The following is a 25,697-nucleotide window of genomic DNA, read 5'->3' on the forward strand; positions in this document are numbered from 1 at the left end:
CCCACGGACTGGGGGGCAAGCGGAGGCAGGAGGGGGAAGGAGGGGGAGAGGAAGCAGAGGAACTTAGCATCCAAGCTGCTGGCCCACACATACCCCGACTGCCTCTTCAGCAACCATCGCTTCCCTCTGACAAAGCAGAGAGTCCCCGTAGCCCTACAAGCACCCTACAAATACTCCAGCTTCTTGACACAAAGGAAAGCACTTAGAGCCACTAGGAAACAAAGGGTGTTTTATTCCTTTCTGTGGCTGAGAGGGTAAGTCACAACACGGAGAACAGCAGTCCCGGTCACGGCGGCGCCGGTCAGTTAATTTCCACAAGAACACGATGGATGGGATGGGGTCTGGCCGGACTCTCCGTTCTCTATGACCTTCAACCTCTCGCTGTCCCCTCCGCTGCAGGGCTGTGAGCGCCTGCTCAGTCTGTCTCTAACCTGCAGCTGGCCTGCTGCACCTGCCTCTCTAACCAGGGAAGGCGGGGCAAAGGGCGCGGGAGCCGTCGCTTCCTCCCAGCCAACAGCACGGGGGCAGGGAACCCTGCTCTCCCGGCTGCCCCTCCCCAGAGTGCTGGCCCCAACAGAATGGGTCCCCTTGGCCCTCGCCTCCCGGAGACCTCATTCAGGGACAGAGTCTGAGTCCAGAAGAGCTGGGCTATAGCTGGGAGTCTCAGAAGCAGGGACGACGGGGAAGAGAAGCAGGTTTCCAGAGCCCATGGGGTTATTGCTGAGAAAATATGCAAGGGGCACATTCCCCAAGGAGTAGAGTAGAAGCCCCGGGTCCGGGATCCCGGGCTGCTCTGCCACGGGGCCAGGCAGAGGAGGACTCCGTGCTGGAAGCCCCAAGAGGAAATGACCACAGTCGGGGCAGAGCCTGCCTGGAGGCAAAGCTGGGCTCACTGGCACCTTGCTGTCAACTTAACCACGGCCAAGAGACCCCAGAACAGACTCAGGTTGGGGCTGGAATACAGAAGCCAGGCTCTTGTGAAGGAAGTGAGAGAGGCCATGGAGAACGATCACAAAGGTGATGTAAACCTTCCCAAGTCCCGAGACAACGGAAGACCCCCACCCATGCCCCCTACCCCCACCTACACCCACCCCTCAATCAAGAGAAGGGACTGGTCTCTCAAGGGAAAAAGCAGACTCCCAGGAGTAGGAGATGATGGGGCCGGGGCACAGGGGAGGGGGGAGGGGCTGGTGGCGGCATGGCTCAGCACCTGCCCAGGAAAGCAAGTCCGGGGTCACTAAAATACAACATCACCCACAAACAAGCAGCCACAGAGACCACAGTCATCAAACACACACACAGACACATCACAGGAGGTGGACGAGACCGCAGGCCACAGGCAGGGGAAGGTGGGTGTTCGTTGCATCGCTAAGTTGTGGACCGTGTTCCGGGGACGGGGAGGGGCAGGGGACACACACGTTCTTGGCTTCTCCTGGGAAAGATCTGCCGCTGAAGGGCCGGTGTTCTTAAGCATCAACATCGGCATCTAAAGGTTGGAGCAGCGCCCTTCGGGTTCCGGAGGCTAAGGGGGGGAGAGAATTTAAATTAAAACACCACTTGGGTTCCTTCCAGGAATCTTTACTGGCTGTCTCCCTGCCTTTAGCACAGCCCCTGTGCCCCCCGAAACCCACAGGATGAGACCTACCCCGAGCACCACATTCCTGTCAACAAGCAGACTAAGAGCCTGAAACACAGGGAAAGAAGGTGGAGGCAGGGGAGGGGATGGCCCTCAGGAGAGGGCTTCTCTCAGCGGGGGGTGGAACCTGGGAGACATGGAAAGAAAACTGTTAAACCCAGGGTTTCTATGTCAGGACACTCCCAGGAGCGGCTCACAGTCCCGAGATCTAAGAGAACAAGGTTTCTGAGGTAGTTCAAGTTTAAAAAAAAAGAAGACAGGACAACTGCTAGCTCATGCCTCCCGCCCTTGAGCCTCCCCATACCACTCCCAAGATGGGACCTGCCAGCCACCACAAAGGGACAGAACACCACGCGACCAGCCTGGACACCCACTCCAAGATTAGCATCTATGGCCACCTCACGTGTGGGCAATCACTGAACTTTCTGAGCCCATCTAGAATAGAAGATGGACATAATGAGCCCTGTTCTGCTCACCCACAGGGCTGTCACGAGGATGTAAAACCACTAAGTAAAAAATTCACATGCAAGTATGCTCTGTCATTGCGCTCATGGTAAAAGCTGGTGTACCGGGCATTTCGGTACCAGAAATCTCTTCGCTGACAATTCAGGATGAGATCATAGACCTGTCTATTACGCTTTCCGTGAGGCAGACGCGAGTGGACAGGAGACCGACCTCCGCACTCCCCAGGCCCCAGCGTATTCTAGAGAGCTCATCAAGTGACACGGGCACAGACACAGAGGGGCGTGGTGGAAATGGCTGGAAGCTAAAGGGCCTGACTTCAAGTCCCACCTGTCACTTGCAATCTGTCTGTCCTCGGTGACCTCCGTTTCTTTTATCGATAAAATGGGGCTCAACCCCACCTGTCCTGCTTCTTCCTGCAGGCTTTAGTGTGAGTGTGAGTGTATTTTGTGAGTGTGTTTTGAAAACTAAGGCATTTGACGGTTATGACTCTCCCATGTCCCTACAATGAACAATGGAAGCAAAGGCTAAACGGAATGCCCGTAAAGAGGGCACACGGAGGGGCGCCTGGGTGGCTCAGTGGGTTAAAGCCTCTGCTTTCGGCTCAGGTCATGATCCCAGGGTCCTGGGATCGAGCCCCACATCGGGCTCTCTGCTCAGCAGGGAGCCTACTTCTTCCTCTCTGCCTACTTGTGATCTCTGTCTGTCAAATAAATTTAAAAAAAAAAAAAAAAAAAAAGAGGGCACATGGAGGTAGGAGGGTAGGAGGGGAGGGGATAATACACTGTTCTCCCTAGTTTTGTGTAGATCTTGAAAGTTTTATTATAAAATGTTAATTTTTTAAAAAGTGGCCCTAAGGTACTTTCTGAATCATCATTAAAAGCCATTATCTTTATGCTCCTTTGTATCGGGAGTATTTCACAAACTGTAATTCGCCCCCAAGTCCTGCCCATGTGGCAGCTAAGATGACATCCCATTATTTGACCGCTGTGTTCTACAGAGGTCTTAGTTCCCAACTGTTTACTGCGCATGTGCGGGGCTTCTCCGATGTTCCCGTCCGTCTCACTGGCCTCCCAGCGTGGCTCCTAGTAAAAGCGGTCCCGCTGCTCTTCTCTGAGGAATGAGCAGTGACGGGGCCAGAGGAAGACACAGGCAGGCAGAATCTTACCTTCCTACCCGAGGGCTATACTTCAGTTCTCTGCTTTCTGGGGCTCCGTTGCTAGGGGGAAAAAAATAGAACCAATTGTAGAGAATGGACCCCTTGCCCTGCCCAGGGGGCATCCACACCTGTGCCTGATGTGGGGGGCGTCTGACCCGCACAGTGGAGAGGCGACTTGGCAGGATGTGGGGTCAGACAGACCCACATCTTGCCCCACTCCTTGTTGGTTCTAGGAATGTGGCACATTCCTTAACCCTGCTGGGTCCCTCAGTTATAAAATGTGGACAGTGATGTCTACTCCAGCAGGCTGTGCGCCCATGAAGTGGGGTCTGCCAGACACAGAGCAGCTGCCCCATACACGGTGGCTGTCATGAGTTGCAGCCTGTTTGGTGGCAGTGAGGGAGCACGGCACAGCAGAGGCCCCAGGGACCTCCTTCCTGGCATGGACATGGGAGCACGTCTGGTGAGCTCTAGGGAGGCCATGGTGTCGGGCAACCAGCCCTCCCTGAGCTATATTAGGACCCGCCCCAATTACTTCCACGCCACCCAGGCTGGTGGCCAGGATAAGTACCATTCGCAGTGATGAGGTTCTCCACCTGGGCCTCTTCATCCCCCGGAGCCCTACAAGAGGAGAGACACAGCCCTCCCGTTAGACGTCTGCAGGGCAAACCCGCTCTCCTGGCCGCGCATGGCTGTCTGCATCCGGCCCCTTCGAGTCACTGCGGGGCTGGAGATCTCTCCACCAAAAGGGTGAATGGGGCAGGGCGAGAAGTTGGGATTGCAGGGCGCAGGGTCAGGGGAGCTCACCAGCACCCTTCGGTGCTGGCCCCCAAGACAGGTAAGTGCTGGGCAGGACACACACCCCTAGGCCTGGGGGCCTGGGGTGTGTGTCCTGCCAGACTTCAGATTTCTGAGGTCCAGTGCTACCCCTGGTTTTTATAGTGGATTCATGGGGTATGCCCCTTTATGGGTGGGGAGGTGAATGATAGGGAACCCAAGCTTCTCCTTAGCCAAAGAGCCCCATGAACAAGTGACAAGCAGGGACAGTGTCCCAGGCCCTGTAGAGGGGAGGACCTCACAAGAGGCTCTGAGGCCCTCTGCTTCCCTTCGCCATAGCCCAGCTGTCTCAAGGGCCTCCAGACAAGGGTCCAGCACCTTCTGGCCTCCCTCCCCTTCCCAGTGTATATCAGAAGAGAGGTGGGGCTAACCCTGGACATGTTGACCTCTCTTTTGCCCCAGGATATGCCTGGCAATCCTCAAAACATCTACTCCTTACACACATGGCCTCTTTCTGAGATAAGAACCCAAAAGAACACTCATTTGGGCCCCTCCCTGTCCCCTCCTAGTGTCATCCCCAGATGTCCACAGACACGGCATCCTTACCGGGGCTTCTGATTGAAACTGCACTTGCATCTGCGACCTGAAAGGCAAAGAAACCAGCCAAGGTCATGCTCCTGGCTGGAGCTCAAGGTCCTGCTCCTGGCTTGACCACAATGGGGCTGCCATGTGGGACCACATAAAAAGCACAGCTACGTGTAGCAATCTTCTGTCGGAGTAGGACTCCTCTGAGCCAAGGTTCAACATTCAATGGCTTTACTACCCTACCACAGTCAGCTGGATCAGACCGGGCTCCATGCAGCCCAGGCTCATATGGGAAAGACAAATACAGGGCACATCCCCGGGGGGCACTCTGAGGACATTCCCCCACGTTTGCCTCCTGGACACAGCACTGGGACAGCTACCCTGCCCCTTCTTATTGTCTGCTGGTTCTCATCAAGCACTTACTTTGTTCGTTCCTCACTGTTTTACTGAGCACTTACTATGTGCCCCACGCTGTATTCAGTCCTAGAGATAACAGGGAGAATGACAGTCTCCTTCCCGCTCCCCAGGGAGAGCATGGCCAGGCTCTGCCACCGTTTTCCACCTGCTTAGCAGCTTACAGACACCCCTCTTACAGAGCGGACAGGGAACAGACAAACTTACTCAGGATAAGGAGAATCCCCACCGAGAAGAGCACCACGGCAAACACCAATCCCCCAATCCTCAGCGTCTGGTAGTCTGCCAAAGGAACAAGGGGGAGAGATGGAAAGGAGGGAAGGCAGAAAGGAGCGTGGTTTGCCCTCCCCAGGGCGGGGCTGCAACTCCCCCTCCCTACCCACAGTTCCCATCACTGCTCACCATAATGAAAAGGGTCCTTTTCTTCCTCCTGCTCAGCTGCTGAAAAAGTAAACAAGTGTGGGCTAGAGAAAGACAGCGAGATCTCTGATTCCCGAGTCTCCCCCAAGGCTCACAAGACTCACTTCCCACTGAGGGATGCCTGGGGAGGACAGACCATTAACCAGAGATGCCTGAGGGAGCACCGAGGGGTGGGCCTTCCTGCTAGGGCCAGCCTAAGAGCCGAAGGGGGTACTGTCAGAGGCCCAATGAGCTTCTGCTTCTACAGCACATCACATCCTTCCTATTCTCACATCATCCCCCGAGGCAGCGTCTAGAACCCCCTTGTTACGTGGGGAAGCTGAGAAAGGAGGAAAGACATGTGACTTGCCCCAGGCCAGAATTTAGAGTAGGTCTGGCTCCCAAGGTTCAGGCCTGAAGTCTACAGGGACCTGGAGGACTGGAGGGCTTAAAGCAAAGCCTGCTGGGCCCGTGGCGGACTGGTGGGCAGGCTTGTGTAGGGTCTGGGAATACCTGCTGCCTTCCAGCACCTTCTCTGCTGACTAAAGTGGGGACAGGGGAGTCACTTATCAGCCACATAGAATGTGAGATCCCCCCCAGCCCTACGGTCCCAAAGGGCCAGGACCTGGAAGGGTACTTACCACTGGCCAGGATGGTGGGAGCCAGCAGGCTGCAGAGAAAGATCAGCACCGCCTCCATGGTGTCTGTGGACGGAGGAGGGAACGTCATTCTCTGCACAGGAGACTCCCCACCCACCCCCCAGCCTGATGTGGGGGCTGAGTCAGGCTCCCAGCTCTGAGTACGCTCTACGCGGTGAGAGTTCAGGCAATTGAGCCGAAGCTGAGCGTCCACAGAGACAGCTCCGCGTGCAGGAGCTCAGCGACTGTGACGGAATCCAGCGCCGTCAGCAGGCACGACTGAACCATTCTGCAGGTAAAGAACCTGAGCCTGAAGAGGTTAAATGACACCTGTGGGAGTGAGCAGCAGAGGCCCAGTCCTCGCCCAGCTCAGGAAGGCCTCCACCACAATGCCTCTCCTATATGGAAGCCAGAAGACCCTAAGGGCTTTGGAAATGACCCCAGCGGCGCCCCCCTCCTCAGGCCATCCTTCTGTGGCCACCCCCAGTTCACTAAGATGTCTGGGACTTCCTGGCCCAGTTCCCCACAGGCACATCCACCGGCAGAGTCATTCTTCCATAAGATGAAATGGCGCAGGTAAGCGGAGGTCTCCCTAGTCCAGCCAGCCACGCGGGGCGGGAGTCTTGCTGCTTACTGGTCTCCATACGGGAAACCCTGAAATGCTGACAGCTGTCCCTTCAGTTATGCCTGACACCCTCACCTCGACAGGGCCCGAGCCAACTCCTCCCACAGGCTTTAGTTCACAGTCCTCCAGAAAGGCGGTTTGGTCAAACCAAGGCAGCGTGGACACTGGCTCTCGGAGCCCCAGTGCCCTGACCTCTTCCCTTCCCTGGACTTCTGCTCGTGAGCTCATTAAGCCCCTGTCCCCGGAGCCAAGGACCCCAGGATAGGCCATCTGGATGGAGGCAGAAGGTGGCCAGGTGGTCCCTTCCAGGGACAGATTTCAGTGGAGTTACACACCTCCTGCCTGGGCGTAAGGAACTGCGGTGACGAGCCAGCAAGGAAAAGCAGGGAAAAAACCCAAACCAGGAAAGCACGAGGCTGTCTTCCCTTTATCCAGGGGGTGACACTGGCAGTGGCCTGACCCCTGGACCAGTACGGAGTGGCCAGGACCATGCTTGCTCTGAAGGATCCTCCCTCTGACGTTCCCCACCCCAAGCGAGCAGCCCCAGGTGCCCTGCCCCTCTCAGCCACCAGAGGTCACAACAGCCACATCCAGAGCCCCGCGGAGGCCCAGCCGTGAACGGGGGAGGCCGCTTGGGAAGTGTGTATCAAAAGGCAGTAACTGGCTTCTAATGCCATCTCACCTAATATTGGTAATTCTTTTCAATTTTACATACCTTATATGTATAAAAACAGAGGTAGCACACACATATAACGAAGCACAGCAACAAGATCAACACCCATAATGCAAGAATGGGACCTTCACTGACACCTGCAACAGCATACCTGTACTTTCCTCCAGCCTAACCCCCAGCCTCACTCCCACAGGGGAACAGCATCCTGGACAGCAGACACCCATACCTGTGTCATCACTCCCTTGTTGTTCTTCAAAGACATTTCTTTTTAAAGATTTCTTTCTTACTTTCTTTATTGGAGAGAGAGAGAAAGCACGTAAGCAGGGGGAGGGGCAGAGGGAGAGGGAGGGAGAATCTCCAGCAGATTCCCTGCTGAGCCCTATGCAGAGCTCCATCCCCGGACCCTGAGACCATGACCTGAGCCGAAACCAAAAGCCGGACACTGACTGAGCCACCCAGGTGCCCCAAAGACATTTTTTTAAATTAACATGTAATTCACATACCATGAAACTCATTTAAAAGTGTACATCCAGCACTTTTGGGTATCTCCACAAAACTCTGCACCCACCATCGCTAATTCCAGAACACATTCGTCACCCTGAAAAGAAACCCTGTCCCTGCCAGCAGTCACTCCCATTCTGCCCTCCCCACCTCCCACCCCAGGCTTGGACAACCCCTGATCTACTTTCTGTCTCTGTGGATTCACCTATTCTGGACACTTTCTGTAAAAGAATTGTCCAATATGTGCCCTTTGGTATCTGGCGTCTTTCACGGAGCAGCATGTTTTCAAGGTTCATCCGTGTCAGGCGTCAGAACGTCACTCCTTTTTATGGCTACTATTTCAGCATATAACTAACCCTCCTGCTCTTCTTCTTAAAAACCTATTTATTATGCATGAAATAAAATGGTGTTTAATGGAGCTTTTTTTAGCTTTGTAATTACAACATGTTGTTTACAGGGACTGGCTATTTTTGGTTCACGTGATGTTTCTAAGTTTCATCCACTGTGACGTGACCATAGTTCATGCGTTTCTGAAGTCGTGCAGTATTCCCATCATGCAGATTAATTATTCTGTCCATGCTCCCACCAGCGGATATTTTTTTGTTTTTCCCATTTTGTGTGATTGTAAATAATGCAGCTGTGAACACTTTTCTGCATGCTACCCAGGGCACACATGCAAGGCGCTGTTTTTCAAATTTTTTGCCATCATTTTCATATGAAATACTTTTTAAAAAAGATTTTATTTGACAGAGAGAGACACAGCAAGAGAAGGAACACAAGCAGGGGGAGTGAGAGAGGGAGAAGCAGGCTTCCCATGGAGTAGGGAGCCCAATGCGGGGCTCAATTCCAGGACCCTGAGATCATGACCTGACCCGAAGGTAGAGGCTTAACCAACTGAGCCACACCAGGCGGCCCTATAGTTTCCCTTCTTAAAAGAAAACGGCTTATAGTTTCCTTTCTTAAAAAGAAAACCCATGAATGGGTCACTGTGCAGTAGAAAATGCATGTTCTAGAGACAGGCTGAGGAGTGAGGTCACTGAGCTGTACAGTAGACCTGTACACCTTACAGAATACTTGCAAACTTTTTTCCAAAATGACCATGCCTCTTTCCACAACCTACCAGCTGCATGACTGTCCCTATTTCCCTGCATCCCTAACAATATTTGGCATTGCCAGACTGATTAATTTCCGCCAATTGAGAGGTACAAAGTGTGGTCTTCATTTGATCCCTTAGTGATGGAGTTGGGCGTCTGTTTATTTGCCATTCCTGTTTCTTCATCAGCGATGGCTTTTATGACGTTGGCTCCTTTTTTTCAAGTGGGTTAACATGATTAGTATACTATCCGTTTATTATTCTGGATATGAAATCTTTGTCATTAAGTACTGCAAATGTCTCTTCCCAATTAGTGGTTTGACTTTTCATCTTTTGTTGCTGTCATGTCATGACCAGAATGTCTTAATCCTAATGTAATTGAATGTGATGATCTTTTGATGCATCTTGTGGAAGATAATCTTTGCCCAAGTCAGAAGGAATTTTCTTCTGGACATTTTACAGCTTTGCCTTTGACACTGAAATCTTTATTCCACCCAGAATTGGTGTTCATGTAAGGCAGGAGGTAGGGATCTAATTCCTACTAGCTGTCCTGGCACTATGTGTTGGCAACCCATCCCCTTTTTCCTCTGGAATGGTCCTGCTGCTTCCATCATATACCCGGTTTCTACTCAGGTGTGTGTCTGTTTCTGCGACTCCTTTTTTGATCTGTTGGTCCATTTGTCGGCTCCCGCGTCAGAATCAGTGTCTCCACTGGTACAGCCTGATAGTAATCTTCCCATGTGGTAGAAGAAATTCCCCTCTTCATTTTCTTCTTTCTTCTCTTTCTCTTCCATCAGGAATATCCTATTTTTGGTCTTTTGCTATTACATAGAAATTTTAGAATCAGCCTGTCAAATTCATCTAACATGACTGAGGATCTCATTGCAAGAGATCTGTGTGTAGAACCACCCGAGGAGAACCGGTATTCGTGTAATCTTGAGTCTCTTTTCCATAAAAACATCTTTTCATTGGTTTACGTCCTTTTTAATGTCTTATAATGGTTTTATAAATGCTTCCATATCGGTCTTTCTCGTCTTCTATTAGATTTCTCCCTGGGTGCCGTATTATTCTTATTGCTATTTTAAATGCTATCCTTTGTGTGTGTTTTCTAACTTTTGCTAGTACAGAGAAAGGCAATTGATTTGTACATATTGATCTTAAATCCAATCTCACTAAACTCTGATTATTTCTAATAATTTACCTGTGGATTCCTTTGGGTTTTCTCTGTGGACACATCACCAGTAAATGGCAGCACTGTCTCCTCTTTGCCGATGCTTACCTTTTGTTGATTTTTAGATCTTGTCTTATGTCCTGCCAGGCCTTTCCGCAAAATGTAGACTAGACGCAGGAGTACTGGACACGCACACATGCGGTCATGTTAGTGGCTTTACTTTTTACTTGTATTTCATTTTTGTGTGTATTTTTAGTTTTTCCCAACCTTACTGTGATGTGACACCTAACAATATGTTAGGTTTAAGGTGTGATGATTCATTTGATGCTGGTTTATGCTGCAAAATATTGCCACAATAAGATTAGTTAACACCTCAACCACCTCACATAATTACCTTTTGTGTGCATGGAACAACAAAGAAAATGTGGCCTAAATACAACGAAATATTGTTCAGCCATCAAGAGAAGGGAATTATGGATTTTAAATAGATTTCTTCTAATGTTTTATAAGTTCCCCCTCTAATCCTGGTTTTCTAAGATGTTTCTGTTTTACATTATTTACGAATGAGTGTTCTACATCTACAGATTTGACCTTTAATCTATCAATGAAAGAAATTATGTGCGTGGATTATCTAATGTCAAATCATCCTTGCATTGCTGGGATAAAACGCATGTATTGTCTTCTTGGTAACCTGATGGTTTTGGTTCGCTGAGCTTTTGTTTAGGATTTTTGCATTTCTGTGCATGAGTAAGACTGGGCTGCAATTTTTATTTTTTTGTACTGGCCTTGCCTGGTTTGGGTATTGTGGCAGTCCTGGCCTCACAGAACCAGCATTTCCTCTCTTGCTCTTCCCTGGAAGAGTTGGCAGAGGACTAAAATAATCTATTCTTCGAACGTCCGGTAGAACTAAACTGTGAAATCATCCGACTTTGTCTTTCCTTTGTGGGAGGATTTTCAGTTGTCTTTTCCACTCATTGATGGCCATGAGACGCCTCAGATTTCTCTGCTTGAGCATATTTAATGAGTATGATTTCTAGAGCAATTTGCTCTTTTCTTCTTTCAAACTTAATGCCATACCGTTGTTTATAGTATATTTTCTATTTATCCTTAGCAACCAGTAATTTCTGTTGGATCTGTGGTTATGTCTTTTTTTTCCATTCTTCACATTGTTTATTTGTGATGACTCTTTTTTTTTCCCTTTTTTAAAGATTTTATTTATTTATTTATTTATTTGACAGAGAGAGGGATCACAAGTAGGCAGAGAGGGAGGCAGAGAGAGAGGGAAGCAGGATCCCTGCTGAGCAGAAAGCGCAATGCGGGGCTCGATCCCATGACCCTGAGACCATGACCTGAGCTGAAGGCAGAGGCTTCACGACTTCACGACTCTCTTTTCTTCATCAGCTTCACTAAATGTTCACCTATTTCAAGTCTTTTCAAGAACCTGATCTTGGTTTTGCTGATCCTCTTCACTGTGTTTTAAAGATTTTATTTATTTATTTGACAGACAGAGATCACAAGTAGGCAGAGAGGCAGGCAGAGAGAGAGAGGAAGAAGCAGGCTCCCCGCTGAGCAGAGAGCCCGATGTGGGGCTCGATCCCAGGACCCTGGGATCATGACCTGAGCTGAAGGCAGAGGCTTTAACCCACTGAGCCACCCAGGTGCCCCTTCACTGTGTTTTAAATTGTCCTCCATTCTGCCCTTATGTGTTCTCTGACTTTTTTTATTCAGCATCTCCCTCTACTGGTTGAGAAATTATACAACCTATTTCATTACCTTTGGAATTTCACTTTTGGAATTTCTTTGGAATTACCTTGGAATTTCACCACAGGTGTTTGCTATAGACCGAATGTTTGTGTCCCCCAAATTCATGTATTGAAACCTAATCCTCAATGGGATATACTTGGAGATGGGTCTTTGGGAGGTGATTAGATCCTGAGGGCAACCCTCATGAATGGTATTACTGTCCTTATAAAAGAGAGCTCTCTGGCTCCTGGGTGGCTCAGTCGGTTAAGTGTCTGCCTTCAATTCAGGTCATGATCCCAGGGCCCTGGAATAGAGGTGCAGGTCGGGCTCCCAGTTCAGTGGGGAGTCTGCTTCTCCCTCTGCCCCTCTCCCCAGGGTGTGGTCTCTCTCAAATAAACAAATAAAATCTTTAAAAAAAAATTTTTTTAAATAAAAAACAAAAGAGCGTTCTCTTGCCTCTCCCACCAAGTGAGGCCTCAGTGAGAAGATGGGTCACCTGTGAATCAGGAAGTGGGTTCTCATCAGACACCAAATTTGCCAGCACCTTGACCTTGGACTTCCAACCTCTAGAACTGTGAGAAATAAATTTCTGTTATTTATAAGTCACCTAGCCTATGGTACTCTGTTATAGCAGTCCAAGCAGACTAAGGTAGTATTTAATTTAACAAAGACTTTTAAAGAGTCTAATGTTAAAAGGTATCAGAGTAACTAAGCATATTACCCTTCCTGAAAAATTTTTTTTTAAAATCACCTCCCTCCTAATATGTATGCTATTATTATAAAACTTTCAGTTCTTTTTTAAAATTCTACGACATGGATATTAGTATTTATGTTTCATGGAAACGTTTGTTTAGATTTACCCATGTGTATGGTAGCCAGCCTTCGGGATGGTCCCCAGAACCCCTGGGTTTGAGACCCTTATATAGTCCCCTTCCCCACTGCACCATGTGGCCAATAAAACACAGTGGAATTGGTATGTCACTTCCAAAATTGGATTACAAAAGGCACCATGGCTTTGTTTCCTCTCTCTCTCTCTCAGATTACTTGCTCTTAGGGAAAAATCACCTGCCATGTCTTAAAGATGCTCAGTATCCCTGTGGAGAGGCCCACGTGGCAAAGAACTGAGGACCTCAGCTCAAAAGCTTCGAGGGAGTAGACCTGCCATGAGCCAAGTAAGTGAACTTGGAAGTAAGTGAACTTGGAGGCAGATACTCCACCTTCCACATGATTGCTCCCCTCCACTGACAGCCTGACAGCAACCGTGTTAGCAACACAGAGCAGAACCATGCAGCCCAGCTGCTGCCTCATTCCTGACCTCCGAAACTGTATGAGATCACAAATGCTGTTTGGGTCTCATTTGTTATGCAGCAGGAGATAACTAATACAACGTACCTACTAACTGTTCTTCATGATTCTTTTTGATTCTTAGCCATTTGTCAAGACATTTCCTTTACTCCTCAAGAAAATCTTTCTAGAATTTTCTTTAATGAAAGCCTATTAGTTACAAACTCAATTTTTTTAAAATTTTTTTATTTTTTTAAAAGATTTTATTTATTTATTTGCTAGAGAGAGAGAGAGGGAGAGAGAGCAAGCACAGGCAGACAGAATGGCAGGCAGAGGCAGAGGGAGAAGCAGGCTCCCTGATGAGCAAGGAGCCCGATGCGGGACTTGATCCCAGGACGCTGGGATCATGACCTGAGCCGAAGGCAGCTGCTTAACCAACTGAGCCACCCAGGCATCCCACAAACTCAATTTTTATGCACCTGAAAATGTTTTCATTTCACCCTTCCAGTGCACAGACTCAGGAGTGATCCTAGTGATTGTGACCTACCTCTAGTGTTCCAGCCTTAGTGTAGTGCCCTCATCTTGAATGGGGACAACAGCTGAGACTGGCTGCTGGCCAAGAGAGGGATTTTTGGCCCCTCACGAGAGTAGAAAAGACACATGTAAAGGGTTCCAGGGCCCGGGTTACTGCTGTGCATTTCCCTCAACTCCCCCCAAATCCTCTCCATGCATGATCAGGTTCAAGCACACTGAGCACACACTGAACCCTAGAACAAGGCGTACTCTTCTGGGCTCTGCCAGGGATAAATAGGTAAACAAGACATAACCTCGGCTTCCAAGTATTGGTGGGGTCTGGAAGCAGAGGGCTCTGGTACATCAGCAAGAGTGAAAAGAGCTTCACGGGAGGGAAAGGCAGAAGTAGAGACTACAAAAGAGAGTCCTTCAGGGCAAGGAGAGAGGGAGAAGGGAATACAACAGGGGACCTGGGACAATCCCATGGAGGAGCGGACATCTTAGCTGGACCTCAAAAGAAGGATGGGATTTTTGCTGGACAGGGGTAAGAAGAGAGAAACTAAGGGCATTCTGGCAAAGGCAATAGCATGGACCAAGGCAGTGAGAAGGGAACACGGGAAGCAGGGAAAACAACTAGTACTTAGTGCAAGTTCTAAATTCAGTCCAAGTTGCCCCTCCAGGCACTCCACGGTGATGGCCTGAAGGGGCTACCGCAGAAGGACTCTGAATAAGGTCCCTCAGGAGAGAGGGCCTCTGCCATCAGTAATGCCCGCATAGCACAGGAGGGGGCTGAGACAGCAATCGGCCAAGTATGTGCCATTTTTAGAGTAAGCTACCTTCCAAACAGTGAACAGTGCTGTTGAGGAAAAACATGAAGGGTGGATGGCGAGAATTCTGATAAGTCAGAGGGTAGAGAGCCTCGAATGCCAAGCTAAAGAGGAAAGACCAGTCTTTGTGTTCTGAAGAAAGCACTTCTGATCGAGTTACAGTGTGCTCAAAGAAATACTGTTACAGATTTGGAAAGTCACCAACTCCCTGCTCCTCCAAGCTGCAGTCCAGGCCTGGCCCACACCAGCCACACCTCAGCACAGGCCTCCTCACAGTGCCGCTTGGCCCTTATGGCCATTTTTAAGTCTCATTGGTCCCACTGGCATTGCCCCTGAGACAAGAGGCCAAACACACACACACAATGTTCTCTCACTGCTGCACCAAGAAACCCATCTGGGCCTCCCCTCCCTCCCACACAACCGCCCCTGGTGTCCCACGCCTTCCCCAGCCCTCCCAGGTACCACACATTCCTCTCTCCCAGACAGGAAGCAGGGCTGCCTGCGGCTGGCTAAGGGTGGGTGCCAGAGGAGAGGAGGTTAAGAGGCGGTAGAAGTGACAAGTCTCCTTTCCAGGCCAGAGTCTAAGGAGTAAATAGAAGAGGGGGTTCAGGAAGGCACATGAAGCCCCATATGTACGGGAGACCCCGAGTCCCTGCGTGGGGGTCCCTGAGGACTGGGCTCTCCTGGTCAGGGGTCAGGACACGTCGTCACCATGAGGCACCGGACCCCCTCCCTCCACCTCTCCCCAGCCCGGAAATTCTAGATCCTTTAGGCCACCCTTCCCAACTGGCTGAAGGGACCAGCCACAGTTCGCTTCCTCCGTGGCATCCCATGAGAGAGAATTCGGGTTTCCACTTGTTTCTCTTCCCCTCCTTTCTGTGTTCTGTTATCTCAATATCCGTCAACGGCTGGCATTTCAGGTGGCAGTGGCCCTTCCATGTTAATTTTGTTCCCTGATCTCCCTGCCTTTTGCACAGTTGCTTTCCGCATCGCATGTGCGAGAGAAAGTACTCAGAAGAGTCTCTCTGGCAATTATCTTTCCATTCTGAGTCACATAATTTCACATAATTGCTGGGCAAAAGCTGCTGTGAAAAAGAAGCTACTGGTTGATGAGGGAGCCGCGTGCTCTATTAGTTTTGATTCCCTGCAGCCGTGAGGGAGATCAGAATACCAGCTCCATTGTGAAAATAACTCCAAAACAACCGCTCCAATGTGCACCGGCTCCCAATCACAGTGGGACTCGATCGGCTCACGCTCATCCCTCTGTCCCTCCACACCCCCCACCCCAGCCTCACGGCCCATCCGTCACGTGCATCTCACCTCCTTGCCTTCCTTCAGGCTCTGCCCATCGAAAACTTGCCCTGGGAGATCACCAAGGCCTGGGTCCCCGCAGGATTCCCCGAAGAAAGCTGAGCCCCTCCTCCCACCCCTTCCAGACAAGACATGCTGAAAGGGACTCTTGATGGGGTCACAGAACACAGGGACCCCATTGTTTAGGTGAACACGTTACCCTTGACTGTTACTGTATTCCCCGGGGACGTGATGTAGCCTGTGATGTACCCAAATCCGCAATAGAGAGGCCTGGTAAGAGAAGACGGCATTGTGTATAAGCAGGATAAAACTAAGCTGTGCAGTTTACCAGATGCAGCTAGAGTCACAGCACACCGGGGTTAGAAGGACGGAGATAAAAGCTCTTGTTATCTGAGGAGAGTGAGGCAGAACAGGGATGGAGCCTACTACGAGCACAGCTGGTCAGGGTACACAGGGACTGGGAGGTGGGCAGGCCAGGCTTGCAGGATGGGAGGCCATAAAGGCAGCAGGGAAGAAGACAGGGCACCGGCAGGGAAGGGGGCCACCAGGGCAATGAAAGGGGCCAGGAGGAAAGCCCCCTGCCAGGCTCCTCAGCTCACCAGTGGAAGACCACCTTTGACCAGAGACATTCAGGGGGGCCGTGGTGGCTTCTGGAAGGCGAGCAGTGGCATCAATCCAGAGAGGGCCTACAGAAGGTTTGGAGCTCAAGTCTTAGTCTCTCAATGGGAGGGGGAAAAAAAATTAGAAAAAAAATTTTTTAAATAATGGAAAAGTCCTTTCTACTTCTGCTGGCCCTGCCGCGTGGCCAAGCTGAGTGCAGGCGGCATAGCTCTGAACAGTCTAAGGCCAGCAAAAGAATACAAAGAGAAAAGGTCCAAGACTAGAAAACATCACCAACAAACTGGTCTGATTTACCAGAGAGGGGGGTCCTCCATGTGCCTAAGACATTGACTGGTAAGTCTTACAGTTTGGCAGGCAAAGGACAAGGTCATCTGATCTGTTTGTGTCAAGATCCCTTTGGAGACGGGGGACAGGCCCTGGCGGCCTTTCCAGGCCTCCGTAGCCTGGGACTCCGTGAAAGGGCTGTGCTGCACCTGGTGAGTGGGACCGTTACTTCTGAGTTACACGTGCCGATGAACGGGGCTGCGGACATGGCCAGCACAAGCCACCAGATACTGCCCAAACCTGGCGTTTGGCTTTGGAATGTGCTGGACCTTATGAGAAGTTAGGTATGATAATGTCTCAGCTGGAAAGGCTGGAATGTTCTTGATCTTCTCTGGTACCCCCTTCCACGGATGATGTCTCCCTGCCTCCCCATCCATGCCGGGGCAACAGGCATTCTCAGCCCTCAGACAAACCCCCTCATACACAGAGACCCTTTCCTGTCTAACTGCTCCTCACCTTCCTGCTTCCCGTCTTGGATGCTCTGGCCTAAAGCTCTCTTTGTTTTGGGGGTCTTATGTGCCAGAATAAAGAGAAAGAAAAGAACAAAAGGACAGTCATCATCTACTTGACAGCTGTGTCTGGAAGAGCTCGGAGGGCACTTTTCCACACCCCTTCCTGCCGAGCCCAGCTCACCTCTGGCTCCTTCTCTGCTTTCAAGGTGGGGTGTTTGCCCCTCACCTCATGTCCCCTGGGACCAGTCACCTGGAAACAGGCCAGGACCACACAGTGGCCTCAAACCACCAAATGGATGCCCTAAACGCTGGCCTTGAAGCTCCCCAACCACAGTGACCCAGAGCCATGAGCTCCATCACCTGCTTCTGTAAAATACGGGCTGCATTGGTCCTCTTCGGCCCCTTCTGGAAAGCAGCTTAGATCCCCCTTCCTCTTATGGCTACGAGACCCAATTGCATCCTCCCTGCCTGGACAACTCTGGGTGGCACTGTCCAGCCCCCGCCCCCAGGCCAGTGGACCCCCACCCCGGGGGGCACGCGGAAGGAGCTTCAGGATGCAAACTTCCCAGAGAGGGACCCTCAGGGCCGGGGTTCCTTGCCGCTCACACGTAGCCCTGTCCCCGCTCACACGTAGCCCTGTCCCCACTCACGCTGCGCACTTCCTGGAGCCCAGCCTTGACGAGAGCATGAAACGGAAGGTGGAGGAAAGATAGGGGAGTCTTCTAGGTGGTAGGGAGCAGTGAACTTGGTGGTAGGAATGAGCAAGCTGCTGGCAGGTGGGGATTTGGGGCTGGGAACAGAGGCGTGCCTGGAACACAGGAGTCCTTCTATCAACTCCGTGGAAGGAAATGCTAGGAGCTAAAAAGTCTGAGAAGGGAAGCCCATATCTGAAGCCCAGTCTAGGGGCCTGGACTGGTACAAGAGGTCATGGCAAATAGCCTATGAGGTATATTCCCATCAAACCCATTTTAAAGGCAAAGAAACTAAGGTGGACAGAGAGTGGTCCCCTGGAAGGTAGGAGGATTCTAGACTTCAACCCAGCTTTGTCGGCTTCCTACTGGGAGCCCAGGACTCAGCCCAGGGGAGAGCTCACATCCTCTCGGTGGGCTACCTGCACTGTAGCTGCCCGGGCAGAGGGGAGCCCACATCCCCAGGGAGGGGCACCCTGCTCCTTCCCCAGCCTCGTGGGCTGAGCTCTGCACAGGGGCCACGACAGAGGGCCTCCGAGTGAACGTTATCAGCCAAGCTCCCCAGCATCTCCAGCTTCATCCATATTCATACACTGAGTATGAGCTGCCTGCCAGCTCGCCCTTGAGGGAGAATTTATAGTCCCTTGTTGGACAGAGAGCTGTTTACTCAGGAGGGTGATTTTTTTCTTTTTTAACAGATTCCAGAATTCTGCAGCTGATTAGGGCGCACTTGTATCACGCCAAGAACTCTTCTCAGTGGTTTAAATATCCTAACTCATTTCATCCTTACAGCAGTTCCAGAAAGTGGCTATGATTAGGATCGTCCCCATGAGACAGATGGAGAAACTGAGGCCAGGAAAGTCAAGTAACTTTTGCCCGAGGTCCTAGAGCTGGAAAGTGGCAGAGCCTGGATTTAAACCCAAGAAATCTGGCTCCAGAGTCCTTGCTCTGAACCACTCTACTGTCCTGCCACTCCGCCACGCAGTGGTTTTGTGGCCTTGAACAAGCTACTCTACCTCTCAGAGCCTTTGCTTCTGAAACAGAGAACAAGAATAGTAACATGCATCTCAGGAGCCGTGAGGATGAGAAGAAATCACTCTGGTACATGGGCCACTACGGCCGCTCTGCCCACACCCTTCCCTTCCGAGAAGGGCATCTTCTTTTGGAGCGGTAGGGATCCTCCCCCACTCCAACCCTGTAAGTCTTCCCGCTAGAAGGAGCGGGTCTGAGACCTCAGTGTTCCTCCAGGGGCTGTCCCATCATGGGAACCAAGGGAAAAAGGGTCAAAGCTGCCAAGCTGGGAGGTGTGGGGGTCAGGGAGGCTGTGGGGGTGTCAGCCAGCAGCCTACAGGGGAAGAGCCAGCAGAGAGGGAGGTATGGGGAGAAGGGCCCGGGAGCAGGCCTGGGCTGAGTGTGCTCTGGCCCTCCAGCTCCCACGCCAGCGTTGCCCATCCTACAGTTTGTTTCTGAATAGGATACCTGCCTTGTCTGGCCAAGACGGAGTTGGGTTTCTGCTGTTTGCCATGAAAAGAGCTGTCCTGGGGCAACTGGGTAGCTCAGTCGGTTAAGCATCTGCCTTCACCTTAGGTCATGACCTCCGGGTCCTGGCATGGAGCCCTGCGTCGGGTTCCCTGCTTGGTGGGGAGTCTGCTTCTCCCTCTCCCTCTGCACCTCCCCTACTTGTGCTCTCTCCTTCTCTCTCACTCTCTGTCAAATAAATAAATAAATAAATAAAACCTTTTAAAAAAGAAGGAAAGAAAAGAGCTCTGTCGTGTCGGTGCTGAGTTCTGTGCTGGGCAAACAAGACCGCTCTTCAAGCAACAGCTGTTGATATTATGACCATTATCATCCCCAACTCCTTCCCCTCCATGTTCTCCGACCTTCTCGTGGGAAATGGGGAAGAGAAAGAGAGAAGGAGCTGGAGCTGAGGAGTCAAGGGCCCTGGTCCCATCCTCTCACTTCCCTGCTTCTCCCTCCAGCTATCCTCCAGCCTCTGGAAGGCTCCAGTGGACTTCTGACTGGCTGGGAGGGGCCTCGGTGCACAGCACACAGGCAGAGTGGGCCTAGACAGGCTCCAAAGAGAGCCACCGCCTTGTCCTGCCCCAAGAAAAACCACCACTGTCACCTAGCACCTTGGTCAGGTGGCATGGGGACAGCAGGTCTCCCCGAAGCAGCCAGAGCTTGTGGTGCACTGTCCACAACGGGGCAGCCCCCTTCAGAGACACAGTGGTGAGATACACACTGGGCCCGAGGCAGCAGAAGAGGAAGGAAATCTCAGAGGAAGAGAAAGTGAACAGGGGATACACCCAAGGGGAAGTACGGGAGAGGCCGGCAGAGGAGAGACAAACAGGCCACATGATGAACCGAGGTCGGTCAGGGCCTGCGTCCCCACAGAGACCCAGTGCAAGGCAGGGAAAAGGAGGGACACATGGCAGAGCAGAGAGGCGTGGACTGCGGAGAGAAAAGGCAGTCCGCTCTGGAGAAATCTCAAACAAACCTCCAAACCACTGTCCTCCCCCTGAGGCCCTCATGGGCCTCCACCCTCATGGGGCGACACCCAGTGCCTGCCTCCAACGCCTCCAGCCTGACCCTGCATGCCAGAGTTGGGCAGATGCTACAGAGATCAGGAAGGGCAGAGGCATGGCTGGGGCAGGGGGGTCAACAAACAGACCACGGCCGCTCCTGGGAGGTCACCTGGAGGCCCCCCTACCCCTCCAGGGCTGTTACCCGATGGAAGGCCCGTGCTCTCTGCTGGATAGGGTGCGGGAGCCTGAGGCCCAGCCCCGATGCCCAATCTTCTTCCAAACCCAAAGTCCTTCCGGGAGAAGCCACTGTCTCTACGAGAAGTCCCTTCGGTGTGTCTCCCTGAGAGGGTCAGGCCCTGAGACTCACAGGCAGGCCAAGCAGACTTCTGCAAAACCAGGGTACCATGCCTAAGGCAGCCTAGTCCCCCCTACCTCCTGGGTTTAGGGGCACTGAGATAAGATATACCAGGGCAGAGACTCTTCTACCCTGGACCCCCAAGTGTGGCTGCTGCGAGAGAAAGGGGGAGCAACTGTATTTCGTACGTCCTGCCCCCAACCCAGTCCTGCTCCCTGCCCGTGGTGGCCGAAGGGGACAGAGGTGGCCACAGTGGTGTTGAAGACACGGACTCTTCATAAGATAGCCTACTCCCCAGACAACCTCCCAAGACTAGCCCAGAGGCTTAACACAACCGCGTGTGCTGCTGGGTACCTGCCATCTTGGAGATCAGAAGAGGCAAGGCTCCCCGGCCAGCTGACGGGCCCATGGCCCCATGGAGAACAGCGGCATTGCAGGTGTCGTCTCCTAACTCTGCAGATGCCCAAAGCTAGCCAGTCCGTGTGGCAACGCGTGCAGACTCGGGGAAATGAAAATCCTGACACTGACCCAAGCCCAAACTGGGCTCGTCTGATGGGAGTGCTCCGAAGCAGGCCAGAGCGAAAAACCAGGCTGAGGATACCCCGATAATGTTAGCGAGGTCTAACTTCAGCCGGCAAAATGTCATTTTTGTTTGTTTGACTCTGCCCACGATCACTGATGCCAGGGTAAGGCTGGGACCCCAGAGCCCCTTGGGAGGAAGGGGGAGGCCCAGCCCATCAGCCATCGCTCTGCCCCCTCCCACCCAGCTGAAAGCACCCTGGTCTCCGGTCTCAGCCTCTGCCCTCCCAATTGTTGCCTGGCCTGCAGAACGTCAGCCCAAGCGCTGTCCCAGGCCCGCTGGAGGTGATCCTGCCCATCGGGGTCTGGGGAAGCCAACAGTACTAGAGGCCCAGCCCTTGACAGCCTTTTGGGGTGGGCTGCCCAGCTGCGAATCGGTATCTCTCTCTCAGCTCAGAATTAGACTGGGGTAGAGAACTAATAACAGAATTAGACTGGGGTAGAGTATCTGGGGCAGAGGCCAGGCTGTGCGGACTCCAGCAGTTATCTCTCTGATCTGACCTTCTCTCCTGTTGTTCAAGCTACTCCAGAACGTTCACTGCTACTTTCCCAGCAGTCACAGGCACTTGCCTCATACGACAATAGCTATTCCCACCTTCAACCCACTCCTGTCCGTCTGTCCCAGACAGACTGACTGCTGCCTGATTAATCTGTCTCACAGGTATTCCAACCACTTCCCTCTCAAACTGAAACCCATTCACGATGCCCCAGTATCCCATTCATTTTTTTAAAATAGAAATTTTTTCTTGTGGCATGTAGCTACCTTTTTTTTTTTTTTTTAAGATTTTATTCATTTCATTTGACAGACAGAGATCACAAGTAGGCAGAGAGGCAGGCAGAGAGAGAGGAGGAAGCAGGCTCCCTGCCGAGCAGAGAGCCCGATGCGGGGCTCGATCCCAGGACCCTGGGATCATGACCTGAGCCGAAAGCAGAGGCTTTAACCCACTGAGCCACCCAGGCGCCCCACATGTAGCTACCTTCAGGTCTATCCCTCTTCTTCCCTTCTATTATCTTCTCCCAGACTTTCAGCTCAGACAGTCGACTCCTGTCTCCTGCCAAGGGTGCCATGACCTCCAGGCTTCTGTATATTCTGTTCCCACCACTTAGAATGCCCTTCCCTGATGCGCAGCCAAGGTTGAACAAGTCGTCTTTGTCCAACGACTATTGCAGCCTGTGGACAGAAGTATGCACGTCTTTCCCCAGACGCGGCCAGCCCGAGGCCCGTCTTTAGCATGGATTTGGCACATAGCACTTTCTGCTTTGTGTTCTCCTTAACAAGGCTCTCCTGGCTGAAAAGTCTCTCTGCTGCTCCATGACTTGCAAGAGCCGAGGCGGCAGAGTTAGCCAGCGAGCGCTAGCTGACAGCCTGATGTGTGCAAGGGCACAGTTCCAATCACCAGGCCCTGGAAATTATGCTGGGGAAGGAGGAGGCCCTGAAAGGGACGAAAACCAGTCCTGTCAACATCAACAGTGATGATTCACGCGGAGAGTCCATACCCTCGATGTTGACGTGGTATGATGAAAATAGCATTTCACCTCTGTGATGTTCCTTCCCAAAACCCATAAGCCCAGTCGAATCATGAGAAAACCAACAGATAAATCCAAGGCTGAGGGGTATCCTCCAATATGCACGACCCGTCCTCCTCAAAACCATCAAGGTCATCAAAAACCAGGCTGGTCTGAAAAACCGTCATAGCCAAGAAGAGCCAGAGACAGAACGACAAAATGTAATGTGCTACTCCAGATGGGATCCTGGAACAGAAAAGGGACAGTGGGTGAAAGCTAAAGAAATCTGAATGAAGTATGGATTCTGGTTAATAATTATCTACCAGTGTTGATTCCTCAATTGTGACAGACTGTACCACAAGATCGTAAAATGTTAAAACTTGGGGAAACTAGGGCTCCTGGGTGGCTCAGTTGGTTAAACCACGGCCTTTGGCTCAGGTCATGATCCCGGGTTTCTGGGATTGAGTCCCACACTGGGCTCCCTGCCGTCACCCTCTGTCTGTCGTTGCCCGTGCTTGCGCTCTCTCTCTCTCTCTCTGTCAAATAAATAAAATCTTTAGAAAATAAAAACTTGGAGAAACTGTGTGCAGGGGGGATTATTTGGATCTCTCTGCACTTAATCTGCTCAATGTTTCTGCAAATCTCTAATTGTTCTGCAACCCTAACTTCAACCCTGTTCCAAAAAAAACTAATCTGTTCAAAAAATAATACAAAATTTTAAGTTCAGTTAAAAACAAAACAGCCCCCCAGTCCCATCCCACCGCTCCCACATCTGTTCAGCTTCCCGGCAAGCATCGTGGAGCCTTGCGCCCTGCTCATGGCATCTGACGCTCCCATAATAGGAGCCAGGCTCTTACGGTTCAGAACCACAGAGCCCAAACCCTGCAAAGGCTTTTAAACCTGCACTTAAAAACAAGTGCTTTGGGACGCCTGGGTGGCTCAGTTGGTTAAGCAGCTGCCTTTGGCTCAGGTCATAATCCCAGCGTCCTGGGATCGAGTCCCACATCGGGCTCCTTGCTTGGCGGGGAGCCTGCTTCTCCCTCTGCCTGCCATTCTGTCTGCCTGTGCTCGCTCGCTCTCCTCTCTCTCTGACAAATAAATAAAATCTTTAAAAAAAACAAAAACAAAAAAAAACAAGTGCTTTGGGCGCCTGGGTGGTTCAGTGGGTTAAAGCCTCTGCCTTTGGCTCGGGTCGTGATCCCAGGGTCCTGGGATAGAGCCCCGCATCGGGCTCTCTGCTCAGCGGAGAGTCTGCTTCCTCCTATCTCTCTCTGCCTGCTTCTCTGCCTACTTGGGATCTCTGTCAAATAAATAAATAAAATCTTAAAAAAAAAAAAAAAAAGTGCTTTGGGTCCAGCCCGAGGTCACTGATGGATCTGTTGCCTCCCGAGGAAAAGACAACCAGTTCCCTTGATTTGCATGTTAAGTGCCCCTCCAATAAACGTTAAACACCAATTATTCTGTTTAATAGCCTGGCTTGGAATGATTGGCTCCCTTACAAAGTTCCAAAGACCGGCTGAAGAACAGAGAGGACTCAGAGCCTGGGACTGAGGAGAAAGCAGAGGATAGGAACACTGGAGCAGGCCTGAGGGGCTCACGGCAGCTGTGACACGTTCCTGAATTCTCTGCACTGCCCCCAGGAGTGCACCTCAGGCCCAGATTATCATGCTGCCCCCTCCCAGGCTGGCCCCTTCCTACTGGGTCCCTCAGGCCTGGCAGGCCTCCCCAAGTGGCCCCATCTCTGGGTCTCCCCCCACCCTCCTTCACTCATGAAGGAGGACAGTGCCCCCACAGCTGAGAGGCTAGGGGATCCCCAGGTCCCCTGCCCCAAAGCTCATTCTCAATGGAGAGACCCAATCCAGCCTGGCCTCCCAGGGGGTGTGGGAGGGACAAAGCTCCTCTGTTATGTAGACAGGACCTATCATGTTAACCCCTAGGCATCTTTTTTTTTTTTTTTTAAGATTTTTAAAATTTATTTGACAGAGACACAGCAAAAGAGGGAACACAAACAGGGGGAGTGGGAGAGGGAGAAGCAGGCGTCCCCCCAGCAAGGAGCCCGATGTGCAGCCAGATCCCAGGACCCTAGGATCATGACCTGAGCCGAAGGTAGATGCTTAACTACTGAGCCATCCAGGCGCCCCAAGCCCTAGGCACCTTATCTTTAATGTGGAGTTCCTTCTGGGAAGAGAAATGTGGTCCAAGGAAGAAAAGAACCAACCGTGAAAAGAAACAAGGCCCTATCCTTAGAAAGGGAGACACAGAGTTCACAAATCACAAACGCGGGCCTGGTTTCTGGAAGTTTCCTGGCAAGGGCCCCAAGCTGATCCCCCAGGGGGACATGGTGCCCTGCTGTCCACCCATGAGTCTTCCCAGCCCCACACCAGCCCTCACCCTGCAGCCGCTCCAAACAGTCCGCAGAGGCAGGCCCACGGAGCAGGACACGGCCACCAGCCCGGCACAGGCCACTGATGCATGCTGCCCATAGTGAGTCAGGGAGCAGGGCAAGCACGGGGGCCCGGGCCCCGACCCCCAAAGGAACTCCATCCAGTTCCAGAGAATCTGCACAGAAGCCAGGCTAGAGCCCCAGCAGGCTGGGTAGACAGGAGTGAGTCAGGCCAGCCACAGGATCACCTCCTCCGCAGGCCTGCTGACAAAGGCCCCTTCGAGAGAAGCCAGATGAGCAGCCCCAGAGGCAGAAACAGAAACTCCAGGGCCACGTCAGCCCACCCACAGTCAGACCACAGGACCAGGCAGCTCGGCCAGCCCCCTTGCATGGCTCTACCCAACAACCCGGCTCCTGCAAAGCACAGCTCTGGCCCGCTGTAGTACTTCACA

At 51.8% G+C, this 25,697-nt stretch overlaps 1 protein-coding gene across 2 annotated transcripts in view; it reads right to left on the reverse strand.

Moving 5' to 3' along the window:
• Positions 1 to 212: 212 nt before the first annotated feature.
• The window catches only part of FXYD6 (FXYD domain containing ion transport regulator 6), a 30,721-nt gene continuing 5,236 nt past the window's right edge, over positions 213 to 25,697 (reverse strand). Inside the window, exons 2-8 of one of the 2 annotated variants that reach the window (XM_047692624.1) lie at positions 6,074 to 6,136; positions 5,436 to 5,471; positions 5,241 to 5,315; positions 4,641 to 4,677; positions 3,829 to 3,878; positions 3,267 to 3,317; positions 213 to 1,522 (exon numbers count right to left, since the gene is read on the reverse strand). In XM_047692624.1, coding sequence (XP_047548580.1) covers positions 3,289 to 3,317; positions 3,829 to 3,878; positions 4,641 to 4,677; positions 5,241 to 5,315; positions 5,436 to 5,471; positions 6,074 to 6,131 — 285 coding nt within the window. In that variant the 5' untranslated portion in view covers positions 6,132 to 6,136 and the 3' untranslated portion in view covers positions 213 to 1,522; positions 3,267 to 3,288. Of the gene's footprint in view, positions 1,523 to 3,266; positions 3,318 to 3,828; positions 3,879 to 4,640; positions 4,678 to 5,240; positions 5,316 to 5,435; positions 5,475 to 6,073; positions 6,137 to 25,697 lie in introns of both variants that reach the window. The other variant, XM_047692623.1, reaches the window with a different exon arrangement.

This window comes from Lutra lutra, chromosome 10, assembly GCF_902655055.1.
Source record: "Lutra lutra chromosome 10, mLutLut1.2, whole genome shotgun sequence".
In the NCBI taxonomy this organism is placed as follows: Eukaryota; Metazoa; Chordata; class Mammalia; order Carnivora; family Mustelidae; genus Lutra; species Lutra lutra.